The sequence below is a fragment of the Molothrus aeneus genome, chromosome 5 (genome assembly GCF_037042795.1).
Source record: "Molothrus aeneus isolate 106 chromosome 5, BPBGC_Maene_1.0, whole genome shotgun sequence".
In the NCBI taxonomy this organism is placed as follows: domain Eukaryota; kingdom Metazoa; phylum Chordata; class Aves; order Passeriformes; family Icteridae; genus Molothrus; species Molothrus aeneus.
The window spans coordinates 40,667,416-40,692,613 of NC_089650.1; the positions used below are offsets into that span (position 1 = coordinate 40,667,416).

Genomic DNA, 25,198 nt, shown 5'->3' on the forward strand with positions numbered 1-25,198 from the left:
ACCCAGACACCTAGGGGTGCTATTTCACAAAAGGTCATTAAAGAATTAAAGGAAAAAATGGAAAAAGGTGATTTATTTTGTATTTTAGGATTGGACACATTATTAACTTTAGGTTTTATGGTATTCTGGTTTTGTTGCAAGTAGAGCCAGAGAAGGGGAATTTCAGGTTAATCACTATCTAGATGGACTATATATAGTATTTCAGATTGATTATGTATGTGTATTCCATATGTGATAGCTAGTTATTTCAGAATGGTGAAATCCATTCTTAAAATTGAGAATGAGATGCGCACACTTCTTTATTCTGTAAATGTTGAGATTTTTCTGTGTGGTTTCATCACTGTTCTGCTGCTGTATAAAACTTCTTACAGAGTGTAGAGAAATACATAGCTGGTTAAAATGACATGTTTTAAGATAAAACTCAGGAAGATGTTTTGTACTCCATTGATCTAGCTCCCACAGGAGTTTATTAATATTTAATTGTGTTAGAAGTTACACAAACCATCCCTTTTTATGAAACCTTATTAACTTACTCAAGTAGATTAATTCTAATTAAGAGGAAATAAAAATTCAAATACTTTTTTTAACCAGCTACACAGAATTTCCATGCATATTACATAACTCAGGGTAATTGGTAATTCAGGAATGTGATACGTGTGGCATTCAAGCCTCTTGTTGAGGCTATCTGAATCTCTGACCATGTTGGCAGAATTTGAAAACCTGATCCTCTGAAGTTTGTTTTTGTAATGTACTGCCTGTAAATTGAGTTGGGAATTCTCTATTCGGGTGTTAGTGGGGAAGCACTCACATCATATGACTTCTTCCAAAGTTGTTTTTATTGGAAGTCTTGACAAAAGTCAAGAAATGTGAATGAGCATATGGACACTGACCTTGTCAGAGAGCATTGATACTTCTTTGAATTAAGATGCACTTCTGGTACAGCACACTGATGTCTGAAATTTCCTGTTTGATATTCTTAATATTATCAAAGTGTCTTAGCTTTGAGTGTTGCTAATTTGATGCCAGTACATATTTCAATTTATAGCTAACATGAAAACATACCACTTTCTTGACAAACTACCAGAAAAATAATTAGATCAGAAAACATAAATAAAAATTGCTTTTGAAATTTTTTTCCTAATTTCATCTAGATTATTTAAAGTGACTTTAAAAAAAATAAAAATCACACAATTTTTACAGTGGCTGGATTCCTGGAACCAAAGGACAGAGAATGTAAATTGGAGTCTCATTGACAGGGTAGTTAAATTCCAGTGAAACAGTGGAAGTTAGAGGCAATGGAGGCTGCATGACTCTCACTTATTCTCCAGGCCAGATTGGTGGAAATGCTAAGTTGTCTCTGAGTTCATATACTTATGCCAGCTGTATTCTGTCTTCATGTCTTTGGGTCAGGGTCTGAGCTGATTGAGGTCAGTGTGCTTGTTGAACTTGGTTTTGCTGGAGGGGTTCAAAGCTCAGTGGCTCCATTTGGACAGGTTCTGAGAATAACTTAATTGTTTGCAGTGCTCAGAACAACAGGAAGAGATGTAGCTTCTGACTGGATAATACAGAGTGAACACAGATGGCTTATAATTGGGAAAACAGCTTAGGGGGTTACCCCCAGTTAGGGAGTGTTGCTCATGGAGCCATAGCCTTGGTTTTGGATAAGCAATCATAAGTGCTGAGAAAAAATGATGCCTGATAGACCGTTCTTTAGCTGGATTTAGTATTTGTTTCAAGACAGAACATGTATGGATATGATGCTTCCCCTGGTATTTGTTATCTCATACCAGATGATGGGCTGTTTCTGCCAGGCTGTTGTTTGAGTAGAAGTGCCCAGGCAGTGACAGCTGCTGGAGCCTTTGGCTGTGTCTCACTCCCCCAGGGCTGAGTGCTTCCCTCCACACTTCCTTTCTTCTGCTGGTGTTAAAACAAAGCCACCAAAAATCAAAAAAGTGATGTTGGATTTAATGACAGCTGGCAGAGAAGAGTTAAGAGTACAGCACTTCTGGCTGTTTCAGTGACCAGCAAGCAGGCTTTCTGGGATTTTTGTTTCTTTTTTTTTTTTTTTTTTTGGTTGGGCTTTTTTGGTTGGTTTTATTTTTCCCCTCAGTGACAGAGGATGGAGTCATTCTGCATGGTTTTAGGCATGTAGAATTTGGGAATACAATCTGAAGTGGCTTCACTTATACTAGTAAATGAAATAGGGCAGGCACAGTCCTGTGGCACTTGTGGCTCACATGGCTGAAGTCTCTTCCCCTTTCCCACCCCCAGCAGATTATCTGCATCCAGATGGTTGGCTGGGAATGGCCTCTGATCAGGGCTGTGCCCCAAGCTTGTGCTTGGCACTGCTTCAGAGCATCTTGGCTGGTACAGTGTGACATGATGCCATGATGTGTGCTAACACTCAGACTGCAGAGAGAGTTACACACCATAACCAAGCATTTTCAAGCCTGCTGCCATTTGCTGTTTCATTTACCTGATGGGTTTCATTTACTAGTTGTGGACATCACCAGTTTGGCTCTCTTGATAACAAGCTGCAGGGACTGGAACCTCCAGAAGGCACTTGGTGCTGAGAGGGGCTGGAAGGGATGGGATGAGTTGCCTTCTGGAAGTGGACAGCTCCTTCCATGGCTTTGTATACAGAGCCCAGGTGATTAGATCAGATACTGAACTTTTAGACAGCTGAAGTCGTGAGACTAATCTTGCATCAGTTACTGTGATGCATATCAGGTGTGTAAGATAGGAATGGAAAGTGCTGGATTTTTAAGCTTGATTCTGGCATTAAACTGTTGTGCTAAGAGACTTTCCCATGCTGCCAAATCCTAGGAATTAAATTTCAGCCCATTTACATTTTGGACAGCAAAGCTTTGTTTCGTCTTGTTCAATGACATTTTCAACACTTTGGAAATTTCAGCACAATTGTCTATTCATGTTTTTCTTAAATGTTTAGTTCAGGGAAGAACACTTAGTAAGGAATGGTTTAGATATTTTTTTAAAAACAAATGTTACTTTGACTTTGGTTCTTTTTGTAAGCCAAAGGAAAAAAGCCACAAAGCAAACAAAAAACCAAACCCTGATCTTCTCTCTTAACTCCATACCTTTGTTTCAGGCCATTCAGACAACTTGTACTGTTTTGTCTTGTGTGAAGGTCAATGCTGGTAGCATGGGGAATGGCAATGAATGCAAATTATCACTGTGTTTTCTATTAGCTGTAATGGGCTCAAAGAAGCAGCAATCTTCTGGGGCAGATGAATGGGCCAGTGTGTTGGATGTATGTTTCAGCTGTAGACAATGCAAAACTCAGTCCAGCTGCCATAGCATACATCTTAGGTCAATGGGAGCTTCCTGTGGAGAATTGTTTGAAGCTGGAAGGAAGAGACTACTTTTTTCTATGCTCAATGCAATTTTAAAGAATTCTGAGAAGGTATGTGCAAAAGATCATTAATTTTTTTTTGTCCTCTGTGGAGACAAATGCTTTGTGTGGTGATGGGTACCAGTACAAATTGAGGAGAGATTAAGCTTTCCTACTGAACCTATAAATATTGCTTTAGACCACAGGCTTGGCTTAAGAAGTACAAGGACAAGTTCATTTATTTTAAGTGAATTGTGGAAGGACTGCCAATGTCTTAGCAGCTGAGAGAATTGGTGCTTGGTCAGCAGATCCTATTATGGTAATGTTTTCATTAGTCAGTGCGTTAACACCAATGCATCACCTCCAAAAGCTATATGCATTCTTTTTAAAATGGAACTAGTGTATTTGAAACAAACTAAGTGATTTTTGTTACTCTAAGACCAGCAGTGATATTTGTGCCAATATCTGGTGCAGTAATAATTCCCATCACCAAAGACTGATTTACAGGAAGCAATTGCTCTCTTCTCATCACTCTCTTCCTCCCAGTGACACTGCAGATACTTATTAACCTAACAGCAAACTATTTAAATCCATCCCAATAGACTCCAGTAGAGGTTAAAATCTGAGCCATTATGCTCAAATCTGCAGGCTGTGATTTTTCCTTATACCTGTTTGTTTTGGTTTTTTTTTTTGAGACAGGATACTTGATGGGTTTCTGGTGCATTGTAGCCAAGTTCTCAGTCTAACACAAGTATTTTAAGCAACTTTGAGAAACATTAGTGTTGTATTGGATCAGGTCACAGTTCTGGTGTTAGCAGGTGTGGAGAGAGAGTGTGTGTAAAGGGGTTCTATAACTTGGATTTTTAGTAAAATAATTAAAGCAAATATCGACATTGTAGCTCTTAACATGCATGGGTTTCTGGTGCAGTGATCTGTCTTGCTATCTTGCAGAAACTTTTAATTTTATGATTAAAATTAAAGGGATTTCTCATCTTGCTCTTCATAATTTTTCTTCATACCCATTTTTTCCCCCAAACTCTTCTGCAAACTCCAGCGCTTGTGGTCTACTGACACAGAGAGAAGGAGCTGTGAAAGCCCATCTGCTTCTTCTTTGCAGCAGCAATTAAGCATCAGCAAGAGTGCAAAATTTTAATCTAGAAACTTAAGGAATATGGGTTAAATTTACTCTGAAATTCATAATTAATCCAGGTAGTTTCAAGCGTTGTGGACTTAGGCCTGTGCTGTTTACCAAGTTCCATATTTGTACAAAATTGCCACTTTTTCCCCTGGGCTTTCATCCTCTAGCCTGAGGTGACTTCCATCAGTAGCCAAGTGGGGTGCCAGCCCCTGCCTTGTTCAGCCAAGTGCTGGAGAAGTTTCTGCATTCAGTGTGGCACAGAGAAGAGGCTGCAGCTTGGAGAAATGATTAGTCACTGACTGAACAGGTCATCTCATCCTTGAAGTGAATCAGAAGAAGGGAAATGGAAGAGCATCTCCAGCAGGCTGGCTGGAACATGGCATGAGTCTGAGGGCTGTGGGCAGCCAGCAGGCTTGGGGTGGCAGAGCAGGCATCAGTACTGCAGGAAGAAGAGGCAGTTTTTAGCAGTAAAACAATGATTTCTCATTTATCATAGTTCTTTAAAAAATGCACACTTTAGAATATAAAGGAGAAGCAACATTCTGGTTAATAAAAACAAATAGTTGCTTTTTGATTTTAAATACTTATGTGTGGCTTTTTACAGAATATAAGTGCATACAGAGCATAAATTCTGTTCTTCTGAGGTTTCTTTTTAATATGAAAATTCAGATAAATTAGCCTACTTCAAAATCGTATTAAAAGATATCTTGACTATAGCCAGCACTAGATTGTTTCGTAGAGCTGTAATATTTACTATAACCTCCCATAGTCAGCATGCAGAACTTCTGAATGTTATTTAGCAGAATAGTGTCCATTTAGCCTCTACTATCTGGATTTTCTGTGCTGAAATGATTCACATCAACCTTATTTTTCAGGCTTTTGAATTACATATAATGATAGTACCACACTGGAATGACAAATAAAAAGCATTTTTATTGTACTTGTACTGTGTTGTACCATTTGTACTACTGAGATGAATTATACTGTACTTTACCAACTGTTTAAACCATTTTATTACTTTTTGTGATTTCAAAAGAAAGCCAGTATCCATATTCATTTAGAAAATAGGACAAAAATATTATTTCTAATTAAATACTTTTGCAAGAGGAAAAAAAATGTCCTTGAACTCAGGTACGTCAATAAGATCAGTGGAGATGTTTTAGATTTACAAAGCCGCAATAGAAAAGCGCACTAGCTGCACCTGTCATGTGTGAATCCAGCATAGCTCCTACAGTGTCAGTCTCACCAGAGGGCTGAGGTTGGAAGGGAGCTCTGGAGGCCTCCTGGTCCCACCCTCCTGCTCAAGCAGGGCTGTGTGGAGCAGGCTGCCCAGGGCTGTGGCCACGCAGCTTTTGAGTATCTACACAGATGGAGACCCCACATCCTCCTGGGCAACCTGTGCCAGTGCTCGGTCACCCTCGCAGTAACAAAGTATTTTCTGCTCTCCAAATGGATTTTTGTGTGTTCTGGTCTGTGCCCATTGCCTCCTGTCCTGTTACTGGGCACCACTGAGAACAGCCTGTCTTTCTCTTCTTCAGTCCTTTCCAGCAGGAGTTTACACACTTTGGGAAGATCTCCTCAGAGATTTCACTTTTCTGGGATGTGTAACATCTCAGGAAGTTGAGACACTCTAAGAATGTCTTGGGGCCTTTCCTGAGCTCAAAGCCAGCTGAAGACAGTGGAAGGAATCCCCTTGGCTTTGGTGGGCAGGGCCAGTCTAACCCATGACCCAAGGTGCTCAGTCTCTGCTGTATTTTCTATTGTAAAGCTATAGAAATTTTCAAACTACTCTTACACTACAGCAGTAGTTGGTTTATCTCTGTTAAATAGCCCATGACAGAATTGTTAGGGGATTTTTGCTGCCGAGCATGAAGTCTCAGGTGACCTTTGTTCTTTGTAAGCCTTGTAAGGGCAGTATTCCTCATCAGAAGGAAAACAGAGTCTTTTTTGACTTGCCATTCCCCTCTGAGCAGGAAACCCATTCCTTGTATGTCTGTTGTTCTCTATAAATTAAAATATAGCTTACAGCATAGTGAAATTTTGGACTTCTCAAAATGTCTTGTTTCCTTTCCTACTTGGTTTCCTTTCCTACTTCCCTATGTTCTTTGAATTTTGTTTTTCCTTGTTACCAAAGGAGGACTGGGGGGAGTCAGTGCCTGTGCCTGTCTTAGACTTTTCATGCCTTGAAGTGTGGCTTCCTCCTAGGTGAGTGGCCTTTTAGCTACTCTGGACCCCATGCATAATGGAGCTCCACCAGAAGACTCTAGATCTGGAGGCAGTGTATCAGTATACAAGGAGAACTCCAGTTAATGGTAAAATCATGTAGTTTTACTGTGTGCCTGAGGAGTTAATACTAAAATAAAGTATGCTTAAGAAAATCCTTATTCATTAAAATACATTACACTGCATATGTAGCAATCTGCACTAAAGAAGGAAATGGAAACATAATATTGGTAACTTTATTGGCAGAGAATTAAAAATATTTTTTTTTACATGGAGAATTTTGCTGTAGGCCATGCTATGCTTTCCTTATAACCTATTTTGTTGAGGTTGTGTGGGAAAAGAGCTAATATTTTCCATTCCTTTTTCATTATATTCTTACCAGGGAGTTCATAAAATATAAAATACCTGCAGTGTATTATTATTTTAGTTAATTTCCAGTGCAAATAAAGCATTAACAGATGCTAGATATGAATATATTTGCTTTCAGACAGCTGGGAGTGGACAGATTGGCAGTGTTCCAGCTTCTAATAAGTTGGTACCCTAACTTTAGTAATGCTGATTTCAGCAGAATTTCTTAGGTAGCTATGAAATAATAATTTAAAAAAAAAGGTTCTAATTATAATTACAAAAATAATCTAGGATATGTAAACATTCACATGCCTGTGTGTTGATTTCAATATGTTTGTTCTCAGCAGTGATGTGCTTATGTCACTATATGTGCATCATTGATCTATGAGGTTCTTTTTGTTTGATTTGTTTTGGTGGTGGGTTTTGGTTTTTTTTTTTGGTTTTTTTTGCTTTATTTCAGGATTTTTGTGTGGGGAGTTGTTGGGGATTTTTTTTTGGTCCCATAACCAGAAGCACGTTGCCAAATCAGCAGCTTGTAGCTCATGTTCTGGTTTTGCCTGGACCTTTTACTCTCTAGATCTTGGAAATACCTATAGTAGCAGTAGCAAATGTCTTCAATGGGTATGTGCTGTGGAAAAAAAAAAAAGAGGAAAGCCTTAGCTGAAACCCCCAGAACTAAAGGTTTTGGACAAGGTCACAGAAGTGTGAGAAGTTGGAGGCAGAGAGTACTGATGGAGTAAAGGCGTTGCAAAACCCATCCAACCAACCAAATGGGATTCTTGGCTTGCACAATTTTTCAAAGACCAGTCTGCACTTGACATACTCCTGTTCAGAACAGGATTGCCACATTGACAAGGATTGTTTAGATGGAAAGCTGGCCTAGGGGAGACACTGGAAGGAAATATGGGAGTGTACAAGAAGGCATACATACAGTTTTTTGATATTGCCTATGTCTGTGAAATGAAAAAATGGAAGGTTGTCAAGGCTGAAACTCAATAAATAAATTATTGGAAGAAAACTCACCACAAAACTGTCAATAATGTGATCTTATTTCCCATGGAAGGGATGGTAAAATATGAATGAAGTTGGTTCAGTGAGATTAATATAAAATGATGTACACTGTTACCCTTTATTTGTCTTTTTGTGAAGATAATGATTTAAACCCATGGCTTTCTGTCTTTTGGACTGCAGAAGTTTGACATTTTTTCAGTGGAAACATGTACTGAGTTAAACCATCTACTGCTTGGTATACTTCTCTTAACTACTGCTTGCAGATATCTGAAGTGTGATGTATAGACCTCCAGGCTGTTATTGATCACTGTTTCTACATCTGTCAGCTCATAAAATATATTCAGCTTCAAATAATGGTCACTTAGTCCCATGTGAGACACAACTTTAAAATGAAAATCTTGTCTGATATGATGTAGCAGACCTTTATCCTCCTTTCCTCATCTGTTGCCTTCAAAAAGGTCATTGCAATCCTCTTTATTTGAAGAGTTTCTGCAGTTTGCTTTTGTCACTGTACCAGTCACAGGACTCTGTGGGGTTTCTGTAACTCTGTTCTGCCAATATAGAGAATTTTTAGTAAGTTTTACCTTTTTGGGTGTTTTGATTTTTTACCAGTTTCTATTAAGAAGAAAGCCCTGTTCATTTGTTTTGGAGGATGGCTGATCATCCTAAGCCTTTCTCTACAGGGTAGCTGATTAGTTCATTTTCACCTTCTGCTTGTTGAAATTATTTGTGTAAGATTCTGATTGTAAGTGAAAATTCTGGTATTCCCCTTCTTGCTTTAAATTATTTTCAAGTATAATTTTGACTGTTTTCCTGATTTCATTTTAATTTGTGACATTTTCTCAAAATCCCTTAACATTATTCTACATCTAGAATTTTTTTCTTTTCCTAACAGATGAAAAAATTTGACGATATTATTCAGTTTCCTTTTTTTTTTCCTATTGTCCAACAAATTATCCTTTTGTTTCTGATGTCTCTGTATGTACTACACACATAGTAGTGTTAGAATTACAGTGACATTATTGTTTGATGCAATAAATTGGTTCAGAAAACACCTGGTTTCAGTTGTAAGATTTTCCCCCCCATCCTGAAATCAAAGCAAGTAAATATACTTGAATCATCTGGAAAACAGGCACATAACCTGTTTTGTCTAGTAAGCAAGCACGTCAGGTACTTTGAAGGTAGGTAAGATGAACAGGCATGCTTGTCTCTATGTTGTTGTTATTTTGATAAAGACATGTAAATTCAGGTATTATTTCCTTTAGATGTCTCACTAAGTTATATCCATATTGACTAAAGTGCAGTGTTTCTCTCTAGGCTAATTTTACAGTCTTGTAAAGGGGAATTTAGTTTTGTAGATGTTTTCATCATGCTTTATCTAGAAACCTTGTAGATCTTCAAGGCATGTAAAGGAGAAATGAAATCTGAGTATAGCATAGAAGAGATAAGAGTTTTGGTATGGTTGTTGTGAATTTCTCAGACAGGCTTCTTAACAGTAGTAGCATATGACTATGGGATGCTTAAATGTTGTCCATTGTCTTCTGTAACTCTTTATGAACAGTGGTGGTAGTACAATGTGAGCCCCTAAGCACACGTTTTTCCATTTTATTAACTTTGTAGTATTCTGTTGGTGAGTTGCTGTGAAGAAACATGGGAATAGATGAATACAGTAGAAAGTTAAAATAGACATATAAATTAATAAATCACATCCTTGGGGAATCACTGGTTCTGTCTGTGCTGGTCACTTCTTAAACACCCTTTTTTAAGAGCACAGGAGCAGGCAATTCCAAAATGCTGGAAGTCAAGCAGATAAGACAGAAGGTCAGCTTGACTGAAAAGGGACCTTTTGGATGGAGCTAAGGCCAAAAAGGAAAGGTATATGCCCAGTGGAAGCAAGGTCAGGGGACATAGGAGGAATACAGAGATGCTGCTTGCCACTGTAGGGAGAAAAGTGCTGCAGCCAGAGCTCAGTTGGAGTTGAATACAGCTCCATATAGATAAACAGACTTAACTGCACAGTGTGTGAATTCTGCCTGATGTTTAGAAAGGTCCTCCTAAGGACAATAGGAGTATTTACAGATATGATTTTTTAAAAATTATCAGCAACTATAAAGCTTTCTTTCACTAATGTTCCCAAGGAAAAAAAGGAGTGTAGTTACATTAACAGCTGCTATGAACTCCAGTTTACTGTTTTTCTGTGATGAATCGGAGTATCGACAGATACATTTGGGAGAAATTAGCTGTGACATAGCAGAATCTGTGAACATCTGCTCCAGCTACTTTTAAATTTTTAATTATTTCAAATCCTGAACTGACTTCAGACATGAAGTATTATATTGTTTGGGAATGCACAATGGATAATAGTCACTTCTAGGAGCCGGGAAACAGAATGTTAGATGCACATAGGTTTCTTTTAAAAACTGTCTCTTGAAAATTTCTAAAACTATTGTTAATACCTGATTTTTTAATGTTAAATTTTGGTTAAATATTATTAGATAATGAAGGTTGGGATTGAGTATATAAAAAACTGAGAAAGCCAGTTCGGTAACCAGTTTTAATCAAGATTTCCAAAAATGCGTTTACGCTGCTGTCTGTGTTAAAAACCTTTTGCTGACCTAATGCTAAGGACTTAGCTTAAGAATGTTAAATGCAGTTATCTGGAGTGTTTGTGATTATGCCAGCTAATCCTGTCATTCTGGCTGAAGGGAGGGATGGAAGGATTGGCAGATTCCTTATGTGGGAACAGAAGTGGATGGAAGAAGAGTTGGGAGCATGAAACCCTGTCAGTTGCTGTACAGAGCTAGATGCAGGTGCTTTGAAAGAAAGAGCTAACAACAGCAGTGGATGTGGTGCTCGACTCCTGGGAATGTCTGAGCACATCAGACTGGCCTGCACCAAGAAGGCAAACGTGAGTATTGCTGTAACAGCCAGCTTAACCAGGGGCTGCGGTTCCTAGGAGAAGTGAAAGAACTTGGATCTGAGAGGAAAATAAATACAGTGAGATGGATTCCAGGTCACATGATGCTGTGCCTTCACTAGGGAGGTGTGTGCAGCAAAGTGATAGTGCAGAATTTCTAGCTAAAACATCTGTGGAAACTGTTCTGGACCAAGGATGTTCTGGTTGAGAATAAAAGCATCTGTAGGGTCCCTGATAGTTGCTTAAATATAAGTGTAGTCTGTAAGTACTTAAATAATATGACAAGCTGTTGGTCAAAATCCTCCATGACTGTTGAAGGTTGCTGTAAATTTTTGGAGCAGAAGCTGTGTGGAACCTTTAACTTGGAAGCATGGAAACTTCACTTCCAAGTTTTCTTCACCCTAATAAATGCCAGCTTTACTATAAGGTGGTGGAGCTTATAGTTTTGTAGCTTGCATAGGATCTTTTTAATGCTGTCAAATGAAACTGTCAGAATCTGGGAAAACAGTGCTGCTCAGAGAGGCACTTGCCTTTTACTGAACATGTTCACATCATTTGTGTCCACAAAGCTGCAGAAAGCCACCATCTCAGTTGTCATGGGCAAAAGTATGTCTTTTAAAATTATGCATAGTTGGAGCACTCTTTTTCTTAGTGGCAAATCTGGGCAAAATATCCTAATGAACAAAATACATTATTTGATTTTTCCTCTGCCACCTGTTGGAAGTATCTGGGGAGCAGAGTTAAATCTTGTGAGCACAGCTGCAGAAGTAGGTGCGTGTCTTCCCACCCATGTCATGTCCATGGATGGTTTTAACTTACAATGGAGAACACAAGCCTCTTTTTATGTAATAAATTAATGCTGATTGGTGATACCTGTTTAGCTCTCATAGATTTCAAAATACTGACTCAAAAGTGTGCAAGTCTTAAGCAGTTTTTCATTAATTTCATAAATTCTCAATACTCAATCTGAATCAGTTTATTCAATTTCATCTTCCATGTGAATACCTGTGACTTGAGGCATTCCGGTGGGTGTATGGGTGAATTTAAGCATGTCTTGAAGCATAAGGTGCTCTAGGAAGGTGTCTAGTTTTCTAAACTCTGCTATTTTTCTCTTAACCAAGTTTTCAGAAAAGTATCTTTTACAACTAGCCAGCAGTCCAGCTGAGAAAAGGTGAACCAAAGTACAAATTTCCCTGCCAGCATTTGATAAATTATCTATTAGCACCTTCACTAAATATAGCTATGTCACTGGTGTTGTGGATAGCTGACATAAGGAATTGATCAGATAATGTCAAATCCCATCTTTGTAGGGATTAAGCAGGCCTGTATTTGAATATTTGCCTTGGAGTTCTTTTTGTCTGTCAGATTCTTATGCTATTTATAAACCTTTAAGATAATTGTAATACAGTTGTCATTTAATTAATATTAACCTCAATTGCTTTTCCTCTCTTGACACCCTCTAAGGCTTTTGTCTAAGGTGTTTGATTTTATAGTTTGACATTTTGCTGTGAAAGTTGTTTGGGTACTGGATTGACAACAAACCTGAATATAGTGAATTTGTTATAAAATGGGTGGGCATTTTGTTCACATTAGGCATGTCCAAGTTTTGAAAATGCTATGTATATAGTCCAAAATACTCCAGTTCTCTTTAACAAGCAGAATATGGTCCATTGCACTAAAGCCAAAGTTTTGCCTGTCATTCACTAGAACCGTTTTGGCTGCTCTGTTTAACCAAGCTGAAGTTGCAGGGTGAATAGCAGTAATGCCCTTTTTAGGGGAAGCTGGCATCAAACACATTGTCCCGACTGGATCTTTGCTTACCAAGATACACCTCCATTTTTGCAATTAGTGTCCATTGGCTTTGATTGGCTGCAGCCTCTTTCCCAGACTCCCCTGCCTGGCAGTCTACTTTAAAAGTTTTACTCAGCTGTTAGGTCTATTTACCTCAGCTGAACTGCTGTCAATAGAGTTTTTAGTCATGTTTTCGCTGCTTTTTCAGAGCTTGGATTACCTGTTTAGTCTTTAAGGATGACTCAAGGAGCCTGTATTCCAGGATTGAAATGATTTCTATAGAAAGCTTCTCAACAATACCACATAGGATAGATGAATTATGTAATTTTCTGGTAGCAGTTGATGGAAATATAGGAAATATGAGAAGTAGGGGAAGGAATTCAGGATTTCAGATTGACTCCTTGCCACTGTGACTAAACAGCCTGTTAGTGTTGGAGGTGTCTCTCACACTGTAGATACTCTCGAGTGATTCTAAGACGGATATCGAACAGTGACTTTGTGTTTTAAATGCAATAGAAACATTTAGCCTTTCCAGCTAATAAGATGTAAGACACAAATAGTAATTGGTTCCTTGTAATGATAAAATTTCAAATACTTTTTTTTTTCAGCTGAGGAAGCAGAAGCAGATATATGCAGCTTTTCAGCAGTGATTGACTGGAGAAATTTGCAATATATTTTTCAGCTTGAAATTTGGAATAATTTTGAATTGTTGAGGGAGATGGCATGAAATGAAGTAAGTCTGCAGCCTCACTGACTGCAGCAACAGAGGAGTTTGTGCTTTCCAGAGAATGAGCAAAGAAGAAATAATGCCCAAATCCCAAAGATAAATGAGAAAGGGGTGAGAGCCATGCCTAGTAATGATGTGGCTGTCAAGAGAAAGAAATTCAGGGAGGTAGTGATTATCTCTGTACTTGTAAGGATAGAGCCACACTGTGGTTTTGCGCTATGTAAGCTTGCAAAGTAGGATTAATGGGACTTACACAATGCCTAGGCCTTCATCTCTGAACAGCAGAAAATGTAATCAAAGAGATTCCAGGGAGGATGTAGGAAAAACAAGTGAATGAGACAGGTTTGGGGGTTTTTCTGTGTGAGATAATTTTGGATGTGTTTCCTCCCTGCCAACCAACCAACATAAGTGAACAAAGAATGAGGCAAGATAGACTTAATTACCGGTTTTTAGGTTGTCCATTCATAATTACTGACAAATTTCACAAAACTGCAAGTCCTATCTGCCACTCATTGGGCAGTTGTGAATACAAGAAATTAAAGTGGTTTGAGGAGTTGACCAACGTGCTGAACTTCCTGCTTTCCCTTGGTGATAAGTCTGAATCCAAACTAACTGAGATACCACAGGGAAGTGTATGTACATTCCTCAGGGGAAGGCATGCCCAATGTAGACAGTGAAGGTGATAAATGCAGAAATGAGAAAATGTTCTACTTGACATTCTGAGAACTCAGTGAACGGATGGCAGGAGTTTGGTGGGTCATGGATCTTGCATGGACATTTCAAATAATTCAAAAGGAAAGTGTCATTTGGAGGCCAGTGGGAAGAAGGATTGTGGAAGAGAAGGGATGATTTAACAAACTATTGATAATTAATTGAACAGACACAACAGCAAGGGGGCTCCTGAAAGATTCTTTTTGCTGGAAGAACATGGAGAAGATTCCATGTCATCACAATGTGATAATATCCTTTAGATAATACTAAAGGATAGTTGCATTATTAATACAGCTGTGTAAATGTAAGCAGACCTTGCTAATAATTTTTTAGACCCTGTACACAGATGCTTACCAGTGTAATATTTGATCACTGTCTGCATACAAATAGATAAAGAGTAGTCAAACTTCTAAGCAGGTTTTGTAGGCTTCCTGTTTCATCTTAGAAACCTCTGCTTTGAACAATATATATTATCTTTAGGTACTAGGGGAATGTGGAAATTTGATGGCAAGAGAAATGGTTGATGTATTTCAGCTGTAGATGAAATCCTACATAGGCAATAACTATCAAGATCTGGAACAGCTAATCATCAGGTAATGTCTTGACTGTGACTCAGTCTATTGAATGAAAGGACTTCGGAAGATGAAGGATTATATGCTTCCCCAGAGAGATACCAATCACAAACTAATCAGAGTATCCTGGGAAGCATCTAGCCAAGCAGAAATTAAATCTTCGCCGGACTTTTCCATTTACACAGTTCTAGTCCAGATGTTCATGTTGTTGAAACATCTTTATTTCTGAAAGAAAATAAAGACAGGAGTTACCAGCATCATGGGATGTTTACTGATTGTGACAGTTGCTGTCAGGAGGCAGGAGGAACATTCTGTTCCACACTGCCTGGGGTGTGGGTGCCAATGTCTTAGGATGAAAGGGGTACAGAAAAATGTTAGTAGATTTGTCTTTCTAGAAATCTTTCTGTGTGTGCTTAATACTCACCTAACCAGATTATCTTAAAGTTTTTAGAAGCTTCTAGGTAGCTTGATGTAAATCTGCCCTTTACTGTTTGTCAGGATGCCTTTCAGTGGGCAGTGGAAGAGGAGTGGACTGGCAAGAAACAGAAAAAAGAGGCATTTGTGGCAGCATTGGGAAAAGAAAGGACAGTATTCACTAGCAAACTTACACCATCACAAAACCCACCAGTGCCCGTCATGATAACTAAACATGGAGCCATGGTTTTAAGAAGAAATACCCCTTTTGAATGTTGTCAGTGAGAGCAGCAGTCCATAAGAAGACATGCTTAAGCTTGTGCTTAGATTATTCAGCTTAGCAGGTTTTCAATTCAGTTTCCATTAGTTCTTTTAAATTGGGCATTTATTGTTTGTTGGGTTTTCTCTCTTTTATCAGACATAGTTTGGCCATTCTATATAGGCAGGTCCCTGATTCCTGGAGACATTATAACCTTGCTGGCAAAACTACAGCAAAAGGCTTGGATTGTTTATTTAGGAGAGTTCAATGGATGAGATATAATTTTCTTAGCTGCATGGTGGCCAAGTGTTGTGATGGTGGAGGTGGGCATGTAAGCTCTGCTTGAAATTTCTGGCAACCACACAGGCTCGAATCATGCACTCTGCTGCCGTGTTCTAACCTTTGAGAACAATCCTTGGGTGCATAAAGATACATGGGAAAGGGTCAAGGGCCACCTGGGCAGAGCCATCTCTCACAGACTCAGAATTTCTAAGTTTTTCTTGTTTCCAAGACTTTATGGAGAAGAGCTGATTTTCTTGTTGAAAGCAAGTGTTTTTAATACTGTGTCACTGCATTAGAATGCAAAGACTTCCAAAGACTGTTGGTGAAATAAAAAATAGCATTATGATTTCACACTAGGGTGGATGTTTTCTTTTGATGGTTCTTCTGTACGTGTTATTTTCTATGTTTCTTTGAAGAATCAGGTTTGTTGCCATTAAGAAGGAGACTGGATTCAGTGGACTATGTTTTGAGGTGGTTTTTTGTTTTAGTTTTTTTTTTTTTTTAACTTTGTTTTACTTTTTTTAAGATGCCTGGCTAGTCTCACTCATATGTTCAGAGTATTTTGGCTTCAGGAGCATATTTTCTTCTAAGATAGAATGACAGTGATTTTGATGTCTTCTGCCTTTTCTGTGAACAGTCATAGTCTTCCTGTTGGGAACATGAGGATGTGTTAAATTAACAGTTCATTGCCATTGTGTGATCCTCAGGCAATACTGCACTGTATTTTTTCCTGTCACATTTAGTTGTTCTTAGAAACTGAAATGTATGGGACAAGGGAAAGGGCTTAATATTTTGAATATTTCAGTTTAGTGTCATGGCATGTAATGCATAGGAGGTGATATGTATGACTGGGTGATTGTCTTGTCTAGCCTAGATTCAAAATCTGCTAGTTTGTGGTAAAGGTTTTTATAGAATAATTTAATATACTTCCTTCTAGGAGAAGGAAGTCTGGGGAGAAGGGGAGAGGAAGGAGACACAGTATTGAGCTTTTATGACTCTTTGTGAGTCACACACTCTGCATGTAGTGGGTTGAACCTGGCTGGACTCCAGGCACCTCCCAAGGCCGCTCTCCCACTCCCCTCCATAGCTGTATAGGAAAGAGGAAATGTAACAAAAAATTAGTGAGTTGAGATAAGGCCTGGGAGAGCACTTTGGATGCTTATATCACACAGGATAATATATATTTTATAATGTAATTATAACCAATATTTTTGATTTTCAAAAACCCCATTTTTGTTGCTATACTCATCATTTTTCATCATCAGTTCCAAAACTTTAATTTTTTCATGCTGATGAAGTAGTAAGAAAGAGCTGCAAGTTAAAAAACGAAAGTAAAGAAGAAATGAAAATAGCAGGAATAATGCTAATTAATATAGGTCATTCAAAGTAAAAAATGAATAAAACAAGAAGTCTTGTACTTTTAGATATTTTAAAATTGTCTAAAAAATGCAGTCTATTTATACATAATAGAGAAATCCTTCTGTGAAAGTATAATTGATTTGCATCTTCAAATCAATGGTTAGCAAATTAGACCCCTAACTATGTAATCTGGAACTTGAAAGTTGTAACCTATTCCTGTTATTTCATGATTATGCTAACTTGATGAGCCTTGACTGTGTCCTAAGCAACAGAGACAGACATCTGATTTTCTGTACCTAGCAGTTATGTTACTCAGCCTTTATACTTTGCATAATGCAATTGCAGTAATGGACCCATTAAAAAAAAAAAAGGCAAGACAGTTTGCTGTGAAGATGTTTTATGTAAGTCTTAAATACTGAATAGGAGTTTTAGTGAGCAATCCAGTACGAGCTGTGTCAGCATGCTGCTGTAAAACCTGGTGCTGCTGGGGTGCAGGAATGGCACCAAGGCCATGCTATGACAAACACCAAATGACATCTGTCATTTGATCATTGGAGACTTGATCCTGTTTTTGTTGGGGGATAAAAAAAAAGACAGTCACAAAAATAATTACTGTATGATAAAATTCATATACTTTAATATGCCTTAGCAGTAATGATAAAGAACGGGGATATTCAAGATACAAATCCATAATGTTTAAATAACATAATGTGTGGGGTGAGGAAACATCAAAGGACTGTGATAACAAATAAACATGTGGCTTCAGTGATCACCCTTCATCATGCAACATTCCTCTCAAGAAACTAATTATATATTAATGCCACTGGCTCTGCTCTCACACTCCGTTTTCCTGTGCAGCCATGAGCTGTGTTAAAGGCAGTCACCTTTCTTGGTGTCACCTGAGACATGTCTCTTCTGCCTTCTCAGTAGCTATCTGTACTCCATATTGCTTCAACATCCTTCACCTTTCTACTTACATGTGCCTTTGGGGACTTTGTGGGGACTTTTTCTCCTCTAAATTTTTTTCTTATGATATCCTAGAGTCGTGTAGATGGGTTTAGAATATTCTTGCAGCTGAATCAGTCTTTTTATTCTGAAATGCAGTTCTCTTTAAGAAAATATATCTATTCTATAAGTAGCATGCCAACATGTTTATACAAAAATCATTGTGTTGTGTTGTTTTGTTTTGTTTTTTCTCTCTGAAGCGGTGTGTGTATTTGAAGGCAGAACCTACTTTGAAGGACAAAGAGAAACTGTGTATTCAGGCTCAGGGGACTGTGTTCTTTTTGAGTGCAAGGTAAGAATACTCTTGATGGAATAAAAATTCTTGCATGTTAGAAATATCAAAGTCACGCTTTTGAAATATAGGTAGGTGTACCTTAGGAAGTGACAGAAAAGGCATCCAATAGGTCCTGTGTTTATGTTGTCTGAGTTCCACATCAAATTTTTGCAAATAAATTTATTTTGTCCCCACCATCAGTAATGAAACATCAACAGCTTACCTTATGTTTCCATCTGCAGTGTTATTGTTCAAAATTATGTGCTCAGGGGTAAGAGATACACAGATGTAATGGGGGCATAGTTTGGAATTCAGGATCATTCTTCAGAGGAAAAGCTAGGGGGAAAAGAAGAAAAAGAGCTGGTACACCAGGTATCTGGTATTTCTAGTGATGGAAATGGGGTAGGCTTGGTGATTTATTTGTAAACAGAATATACCTGATGCTGAGTCAGTCTTGCCCTGCTGCATGAATACAGCTGCTCTTCAGGGCAAAAATATACTTTAAGGGTAAAATATACCTCAGGGACAGCTGTGGGTTAAGAATTACACAAACTGCTGCAGTGAGTTGTGTGTTGTCTCTCTAGGGGAGGGATGGGGAAAAATCCTGTCTGTTTAGAGAGCTGCAGGCTGTGGGCTGGAGTTGAAAACCTGAACACACATTTCTCAGCAGAGAAAAAAAGGCGAGCAATTCCTCTCCCTTCTCATCATGCAGCAGCCTATCAGACCAGTTTCTGGAAATCTCAAACATTTTCATACAGTTGTTAAAAAGTGTATCTTACAAAGAAGAACTGGGAATTCTTTTCTAACTGCTGTTGATTTTAATCCTTATGAGCTTAATTGCTGCAGTAGGGCCTTTCACACTCTTTTGAGAATGGCAAAAAGAAGCTGACCAGAAATAATTTTGGATTCAGCTGTAGGCTTTTTTGGGGCTATGAGCTTGTATTTTTGACATGGCACCCCAGACATGAATTCTATGATTAGTCAATGGATATAATTAACAATGATCAAAAGTTATGTGACATTGCCTTGTGTTCCTTGCAGCTGGAAATTGTGATACTGTATGAAAAAAAAATGCCTCTGTTGTCTGGGCTAGTCTGTGTTTTGTTGATTAGACTCATTTTCTGGTAGGCTGCCTCACTGTCTTGGTAGAAATAGTAAGCAGCAACTTTGGCTTGGATTGAAATGTTGCTTTTTCAAGGATTGAAGTATGCACAGTTTCTTCTGAACAGCCTCGTGAATGATGATTCAGAGAGCATAAAATCTGTAAACTTTGTTGGTCAGTTAGGAATTCATAGATGGGAATTATTTTATTTCTACCAGAGTTCTCATAAAAGGATATAATAAATGACTTCAGGTCAAGAGGTATTAATAGGAATGGCACAGGTACTGGTTTCATGCTTGAAAGATTATAATGATGTTATCAAGGCAATGTATGGAAATTTTTCATTTTGTCTGGATGTAATTAAAAGCCTCATGTTTTGTTTTGATTGGCTGCTGGAATTGTGTATGCTATAGGTGTGCACTTCTCTGTTTGAATATTATAAATAAGTGAATGAAAGATTATCTTCCAAATTAGAATTATAAAAGATTAAAATAAAATCCAGACTACCTTAATTGATGTTATTTCTATCAAAGGTTAATTTAGCTTATGGGATTGTTGGGTTTTGTTTGTTCTGGTGTACAGCACATCTCTGTCTGATTTGCTTTATTGTATTATAAGATTAAGGCTGGTCTCTCTGTCAAGATTGTTTAAGGTAAAGTTTGAGCAGTCATTTTGATATTGGCCATTGTGGACATGTTCATCTTTATATTTCATGCTTAAAGAGGATTTAAAATTAAATACTAGACTAATAATAATAATAATAATAATACACACAAATACAAGGGCAGATGCATTATTGTAGATGTTTTTCTTGCATGCAGAAATGCATAGTGCTGAGTTCATTGAAGTCTTATTTTAACCACATTACTTATTTTATGGCAGATGCCTCTGAGGAACGTGCTGTTGTTTGCCTTATTTTCTTTCTTTGCCCCTATCATGACTAGAGTACATCAAGACACATTCTTTATGGCCTGAGGGAGCCTAAAGGAGGTACACCCATGGTAGCCAGGTTGCTAAGGCAAGCATTTTGTGTGGCCGTACTGCAGCAATTTCAGGTGACCTGCACTGAGTGCCTGAACGTGCTTGTGCACCTTCTTGTGGTGTTGTACACTTCCAGATGCCTAATAAAAACCTTTCTTTCCTAATAGGGACTCAGTGCCAGTTTCTTTCAGTGTTACTGCCACTGAAAGCAGTGAGATCAGAGATGCTCAAGTTTGATTTTACTTGCTGTATATATAACAAGCTTCTTTAGAGTTTTCATTATGGGGACCCTTGACTCTGGAATCTGCTGCCTCAGTTTTTGAGAAATAATTGTAACTCTTACAGGCATAATGCTAAGAGAAACTTCTGAGACAAGTTACTTGACAGCTATGATAAGAGAAGAATGAGAGTTGTTGCCACACTTCTGCTTGCTTGAAAAGGTTTGAGTATAGGACAGTTCCTGATGCTTTTGTTGTGCTATGTTGTCCTCTCAAATGGTTTTTGAAGGTACCTGGAGTTTGGCCTAGGCTTGGCTTTGTGTACATTATAATGGTGAAACTCCACTAAAGTTACAACTTCCTTTATTTCCTATCTCGCAGTATTGATCAATTACCTCAATTTAACAGGACCACAAAATGCAGCGAATTCCAAGAGACATCTGTCCAGCTTTGAACTGCCCAGAATCTCAACAGATCCCCTTATCCCACAGTTGCTGCAAAGTCTGTAAAGGTAAGGTAGTAGCAGGATATATATAAGCTCAGTGTAATTTTTCATTCTTATAGATTGCAAATGGATTTTTTTTTCTGATAATTTTGAATAAGACACTCCTATGCATGATGATCACTGTAGATCTTGGGAAGCTGAATAGGTAACAACTGCACTGTGACATCTGAAAGTTGTTAGTAAAATGTTTAGTAATGTAAATTCTGTGAAACAAGTTTTTGTGTTTTATTCCAGCCAAAAATGGGTGGAGAGTCTAAGAAATCATGTATATAATTAGTGATTTTTCTTCCCTTCACCCACTCCAGTGTCCAAATGAAATAGACTGGAGAAATATTCATGTTTCCCAGCATCTTTCTGGAGTGCTTTGAGATATCTCTTTCAGAGGGCCATTTGTGCTAAGCAGTTGTTCAAGTACTTGGGTAACTTGTTCACCTCCCTGGGGTTGTAGTCTACATCTATAAGCAGAAACTTTGGGAAATATTTTTGTCTGCTGTGCACCTTTGTGTGCTACACCCAGTCTGATCCTTACCAAAGGAGAGCGATGTAGGAAGTGCTCTGAGTCCTTGGCCCACCCTTTTGATCTGGACTAACACTGGTATCTTCAAAGCTATTAGCATTTGCATCTTCAAGTGGCTACATCTGTTTCTTCTATAACTAAATAAGATAAATTGAAACCTGGCATGAAGGAATGTGTTAGGCTCTTGGCCTGATTTTAGGTATACATCAGCAAAGATTGCAGCTATGGCTATTTCTGTGCAACTCAGCACAAACATGAAGAATATGATTAATGACATCAAGCAGAGGGATAAGGAAGTAGAAGAAGTTAAGAGAAGACAGGTCTTCAAGTCTGTCACAGTCCAAAAGGATTTTTTTAATGGTAATTTTCTGTAAAATCTTCAGTAGCTTAGAGAAAAGGAGTCTATGTTTCTTATGGCTGGTATAGCTAGAAAATTTTAATATATGTTGGTTGAGTGCTTTCTGAATAGTTTCAATCCTCCCTGAGCTATGCTAGCTTGGCTTCTCATGAGGCGAGGAGCTTATTCTTTAAATGAGAAGCTGCTGTAGGCTATTATTCAGTAGCATGCATTTTGTTTATTAATGCAGCCACTATATGAATGTTGAGAATCTTAATAATAATCAGTATGAAAGCCCTCATACTTTCTGGATGACATATATCTTCATAGTTAATGTCAAAATCTGATGCAATCCAATACAATCCAGAAATAAGCCTCTTGCTTTTCCATGAACTGAGGATTCAGTGAGGAGGGAAGCAAAAAGGCAAAAAGGAGATGTTGCCATGGCCAGAGGCTGCTCCTGATGCACCTGCTGCTGCTGTCGTCAAGGAGTATTGGAGACCCTCTGGCACAATTAAACTGTAGAATGTTTTGCTCCATAATGTTCTGTGTTAGATCCCATCACTGTGGTGGCTGTGGTGGATAATGATGTCTGGGTAGCATTACCTAAGCATGCCTTTGGTTTAGAGGAACAACCCACAGCAGGAGGAAGAAAAGCATTAGCCTGTCGTATCACAGTAGGTCTGTGATTGTTTCCGTCATAACCATGTCACTGGGTCTCAGTACTAAAACATTTTGTCTTTATGGGATCTTCTGCTTCCTTTTCTTCTTTGGCTTCATTCCTGTTGTTTTACACTGTTCCTGAGCTGTTTAGGTGCAAAAGAATTCTTTGACCTGACCTCCAAGCATCTCTGCTGCCACTGTCCTGCTTGGGGTCCTTGTTTAACTAAGCTTCTGTGAGGTTAGGGTTAGAAGCTCTTTCACAGCAAAATATGAAGCAGAAACCAGGTGGAATGATAACACTAATAATCTTACTGCCAAAAATATTTTTTTGCTATTTTGCAAGAGGCTTGTGTTGCAGCCTGATGCCAGCTTGCACTCTGGAGCTGTTGCTGTTACACCAGTCCTTGTCCCCTGAGCTTAGCCTACGCTCCCAAGGTCTCTGTGGTCTTCAGAGAAGAAAGTAATTATTGGAAAACACTGCTGCTGCTTGATCAATTAATGCTTCAGTGAAAGAAGGAAACTTGAAACAAATAAAATTAATGAGAAAACAGGGAAGGAGACAAGCTCTACACCTTTATCTACAGATCTGGAAACTGTGAAAGGTTCAAGTCAGTTTCTAGAACCAGTTCATGTTGTTCAACAACGTTAAATCATTAGATTTCATGAGAGCAAACAGAAGAAATTTAAAAAGAAACCTACTGAGTTCAAAGGTTCAATCTAAATTTTCCTGCCTGGAAAAGAACTTCATAATCTTAAAAATTTATAATTAAGGTACAATGTAAAATGGCCACACTCAGGAAAAAAAAATAAGAAAATAGGAAAACAGGGATGGCTAACAGGTGAGATTTAAAAATAAAATTCTCTGTAATGGAAAGAATGATGTAATAAGGAAAGAGTATTCAGTTAGTGGAGGAAGGGAAGAGATAAGAGCAAAGCAAAACAAGTCAATGTTAATCAAAGACTTTTGGTTAAATATAGAAGGATTTTGCAAATACACCTGGGAACTAAAAGTGCTAAAAGTAATATCACTAGTAAATGAGATGCTGAGTGTCTAAGCTGTTAAGGTCTTTTATAAATGTGCAAACAAACAAACACACAAAAAAAGAAAATGACAAGAACTATATAATTAAGACATGTCCTGTGAAAGTAATTAACAATGACAAGGAGACAGTAAGGGGATTTGAGCAAACCTCCTACCCAGCTGCTTCAGATCAGTGCTATAACCTGAAATTGAATTGAAGACCTAGAGACAGTCCGCTCTGGTGGCCTTTACTACTCCTCTCATCCATTTCATTCTTGGTACAATTTATTTTTCTGTATCTCACAGACAATAGAAAGGTATTCTTTGACCTAACTGAGAAAAAGAGCCGAGAAAAAGATTGCACTGTCTTTGACAGGTATGTTTTGTAATCCCTGGATTCTTTTTAACCCTCAATCATGCTTGTTTCCGTACAGGCCATGACTTTTGCACTGAAGGACATAACTGCATGGAGCATTCTGTGTGCCGGAACCTGGAGGACAGAGCTGTCTGTAGCTGCCGGGACGGCTTCCGAGCCCTTCGAGAGGACAATGCCTACTGTGAAGGTGATGCCCTGTGCACAGGCTTGGCACTTCTCTATAAATTACTGTGGGATGAGTCCATAGATTCATAAGCTGTCAAAGGGATTGACATATTCAATACAGTGAATTAGATGTTGATCAGCTAAAATAATCTCTTCAAATAAGTTCATTAAAAGAAAACTAAAAAAATCTGATCAGCATGGAGGTAAGCACTTAATATGGCTGAGATCTTGAATTAGAAACGTGCTTCCATAGGAGAGTTTTCCTTTGTTTTCCAAGGTATTCAGATACTTAGGCAATCTAAATTCAACCATTTGAAAAACTTACTAGTGTGACATTTAGTTTCTGTTTTGAGTGCTGCATGTTCCTATTTTCTCTCCTCAGGAAGCAAGAAATGCTATAGATTCTAGTATTGTTAATCACATTGTTAATCTTTACTGAGTAAAGATTCATTATTTGTGTTGCTCTATTGTTATCAGGAAGCAACAAGCTACTTAATCAGAAGAGAAATTTAATCAGTACAGAAACATTGTGTTTCTGTAAAATGTAGCATCATCAGATGAAAGGAACTCATCCCCACTCCAGCAGTGAAAGCCAAAATCCTCTGCAGAGTCTCCCAGTGTTGGTGCTAACTGTTGCTCTGCCTCATGAAAACCCTGATTCTGTAAACACAATACCAGTGTGCTGTCAGGCCCTTCTCACCATAAAGCTTAAGTGATGGCAGCAGAATGGGCTTTGACTAGTAAGCAGTTCTGTTCAGATTAAATTGAAAGTCAAGCATTTATGAGGAGATGTAGTTTAAGGTGGTCTGCAGTCCCACCTAATACCTGCATTATTCTCTGGTGATGCACAATAAATGGGATAAATTGAGGCCTTTTAAGATTGTTCCTTTGGCTGAACTCTGCTGAAGTTAATGCCCAGTGCTTGCTTGA

General features: G+C 38.3%; 1 protein-coding gene across 2 annotated transcripts in view; it reads left to right on the plus strand.

Moving 5' to 3' along the window:
• NELL2 (neural EGFL like 2) overlaps positions 1 to 25,198 on the plus strand; it is a 134,412-nt gene that overhangs the window by 35,658 nt on the left and 73,556 nt on the right. For both annotated transcript variants that reach the window (XM_066550363.1, XM_066550364.1), the window contains exons 10-12: positions 18,310 to 18,401; positions 21,093 to 21,195; positions 24,162 to 24,290. In XM_066550363.1, coding sequence (XP_066406460.1) covers positions 18,310 to 18,401; positions 21,093 to 21,195; positions 24,162 to 24,290 — 324 coding nt within the window. The remainder of the gene's footprint in view (positions 1 to 18,309; positions 18,402 to 21,092; positions 21,196 to 24,161; positions 24,291 to 25,198) is intronic.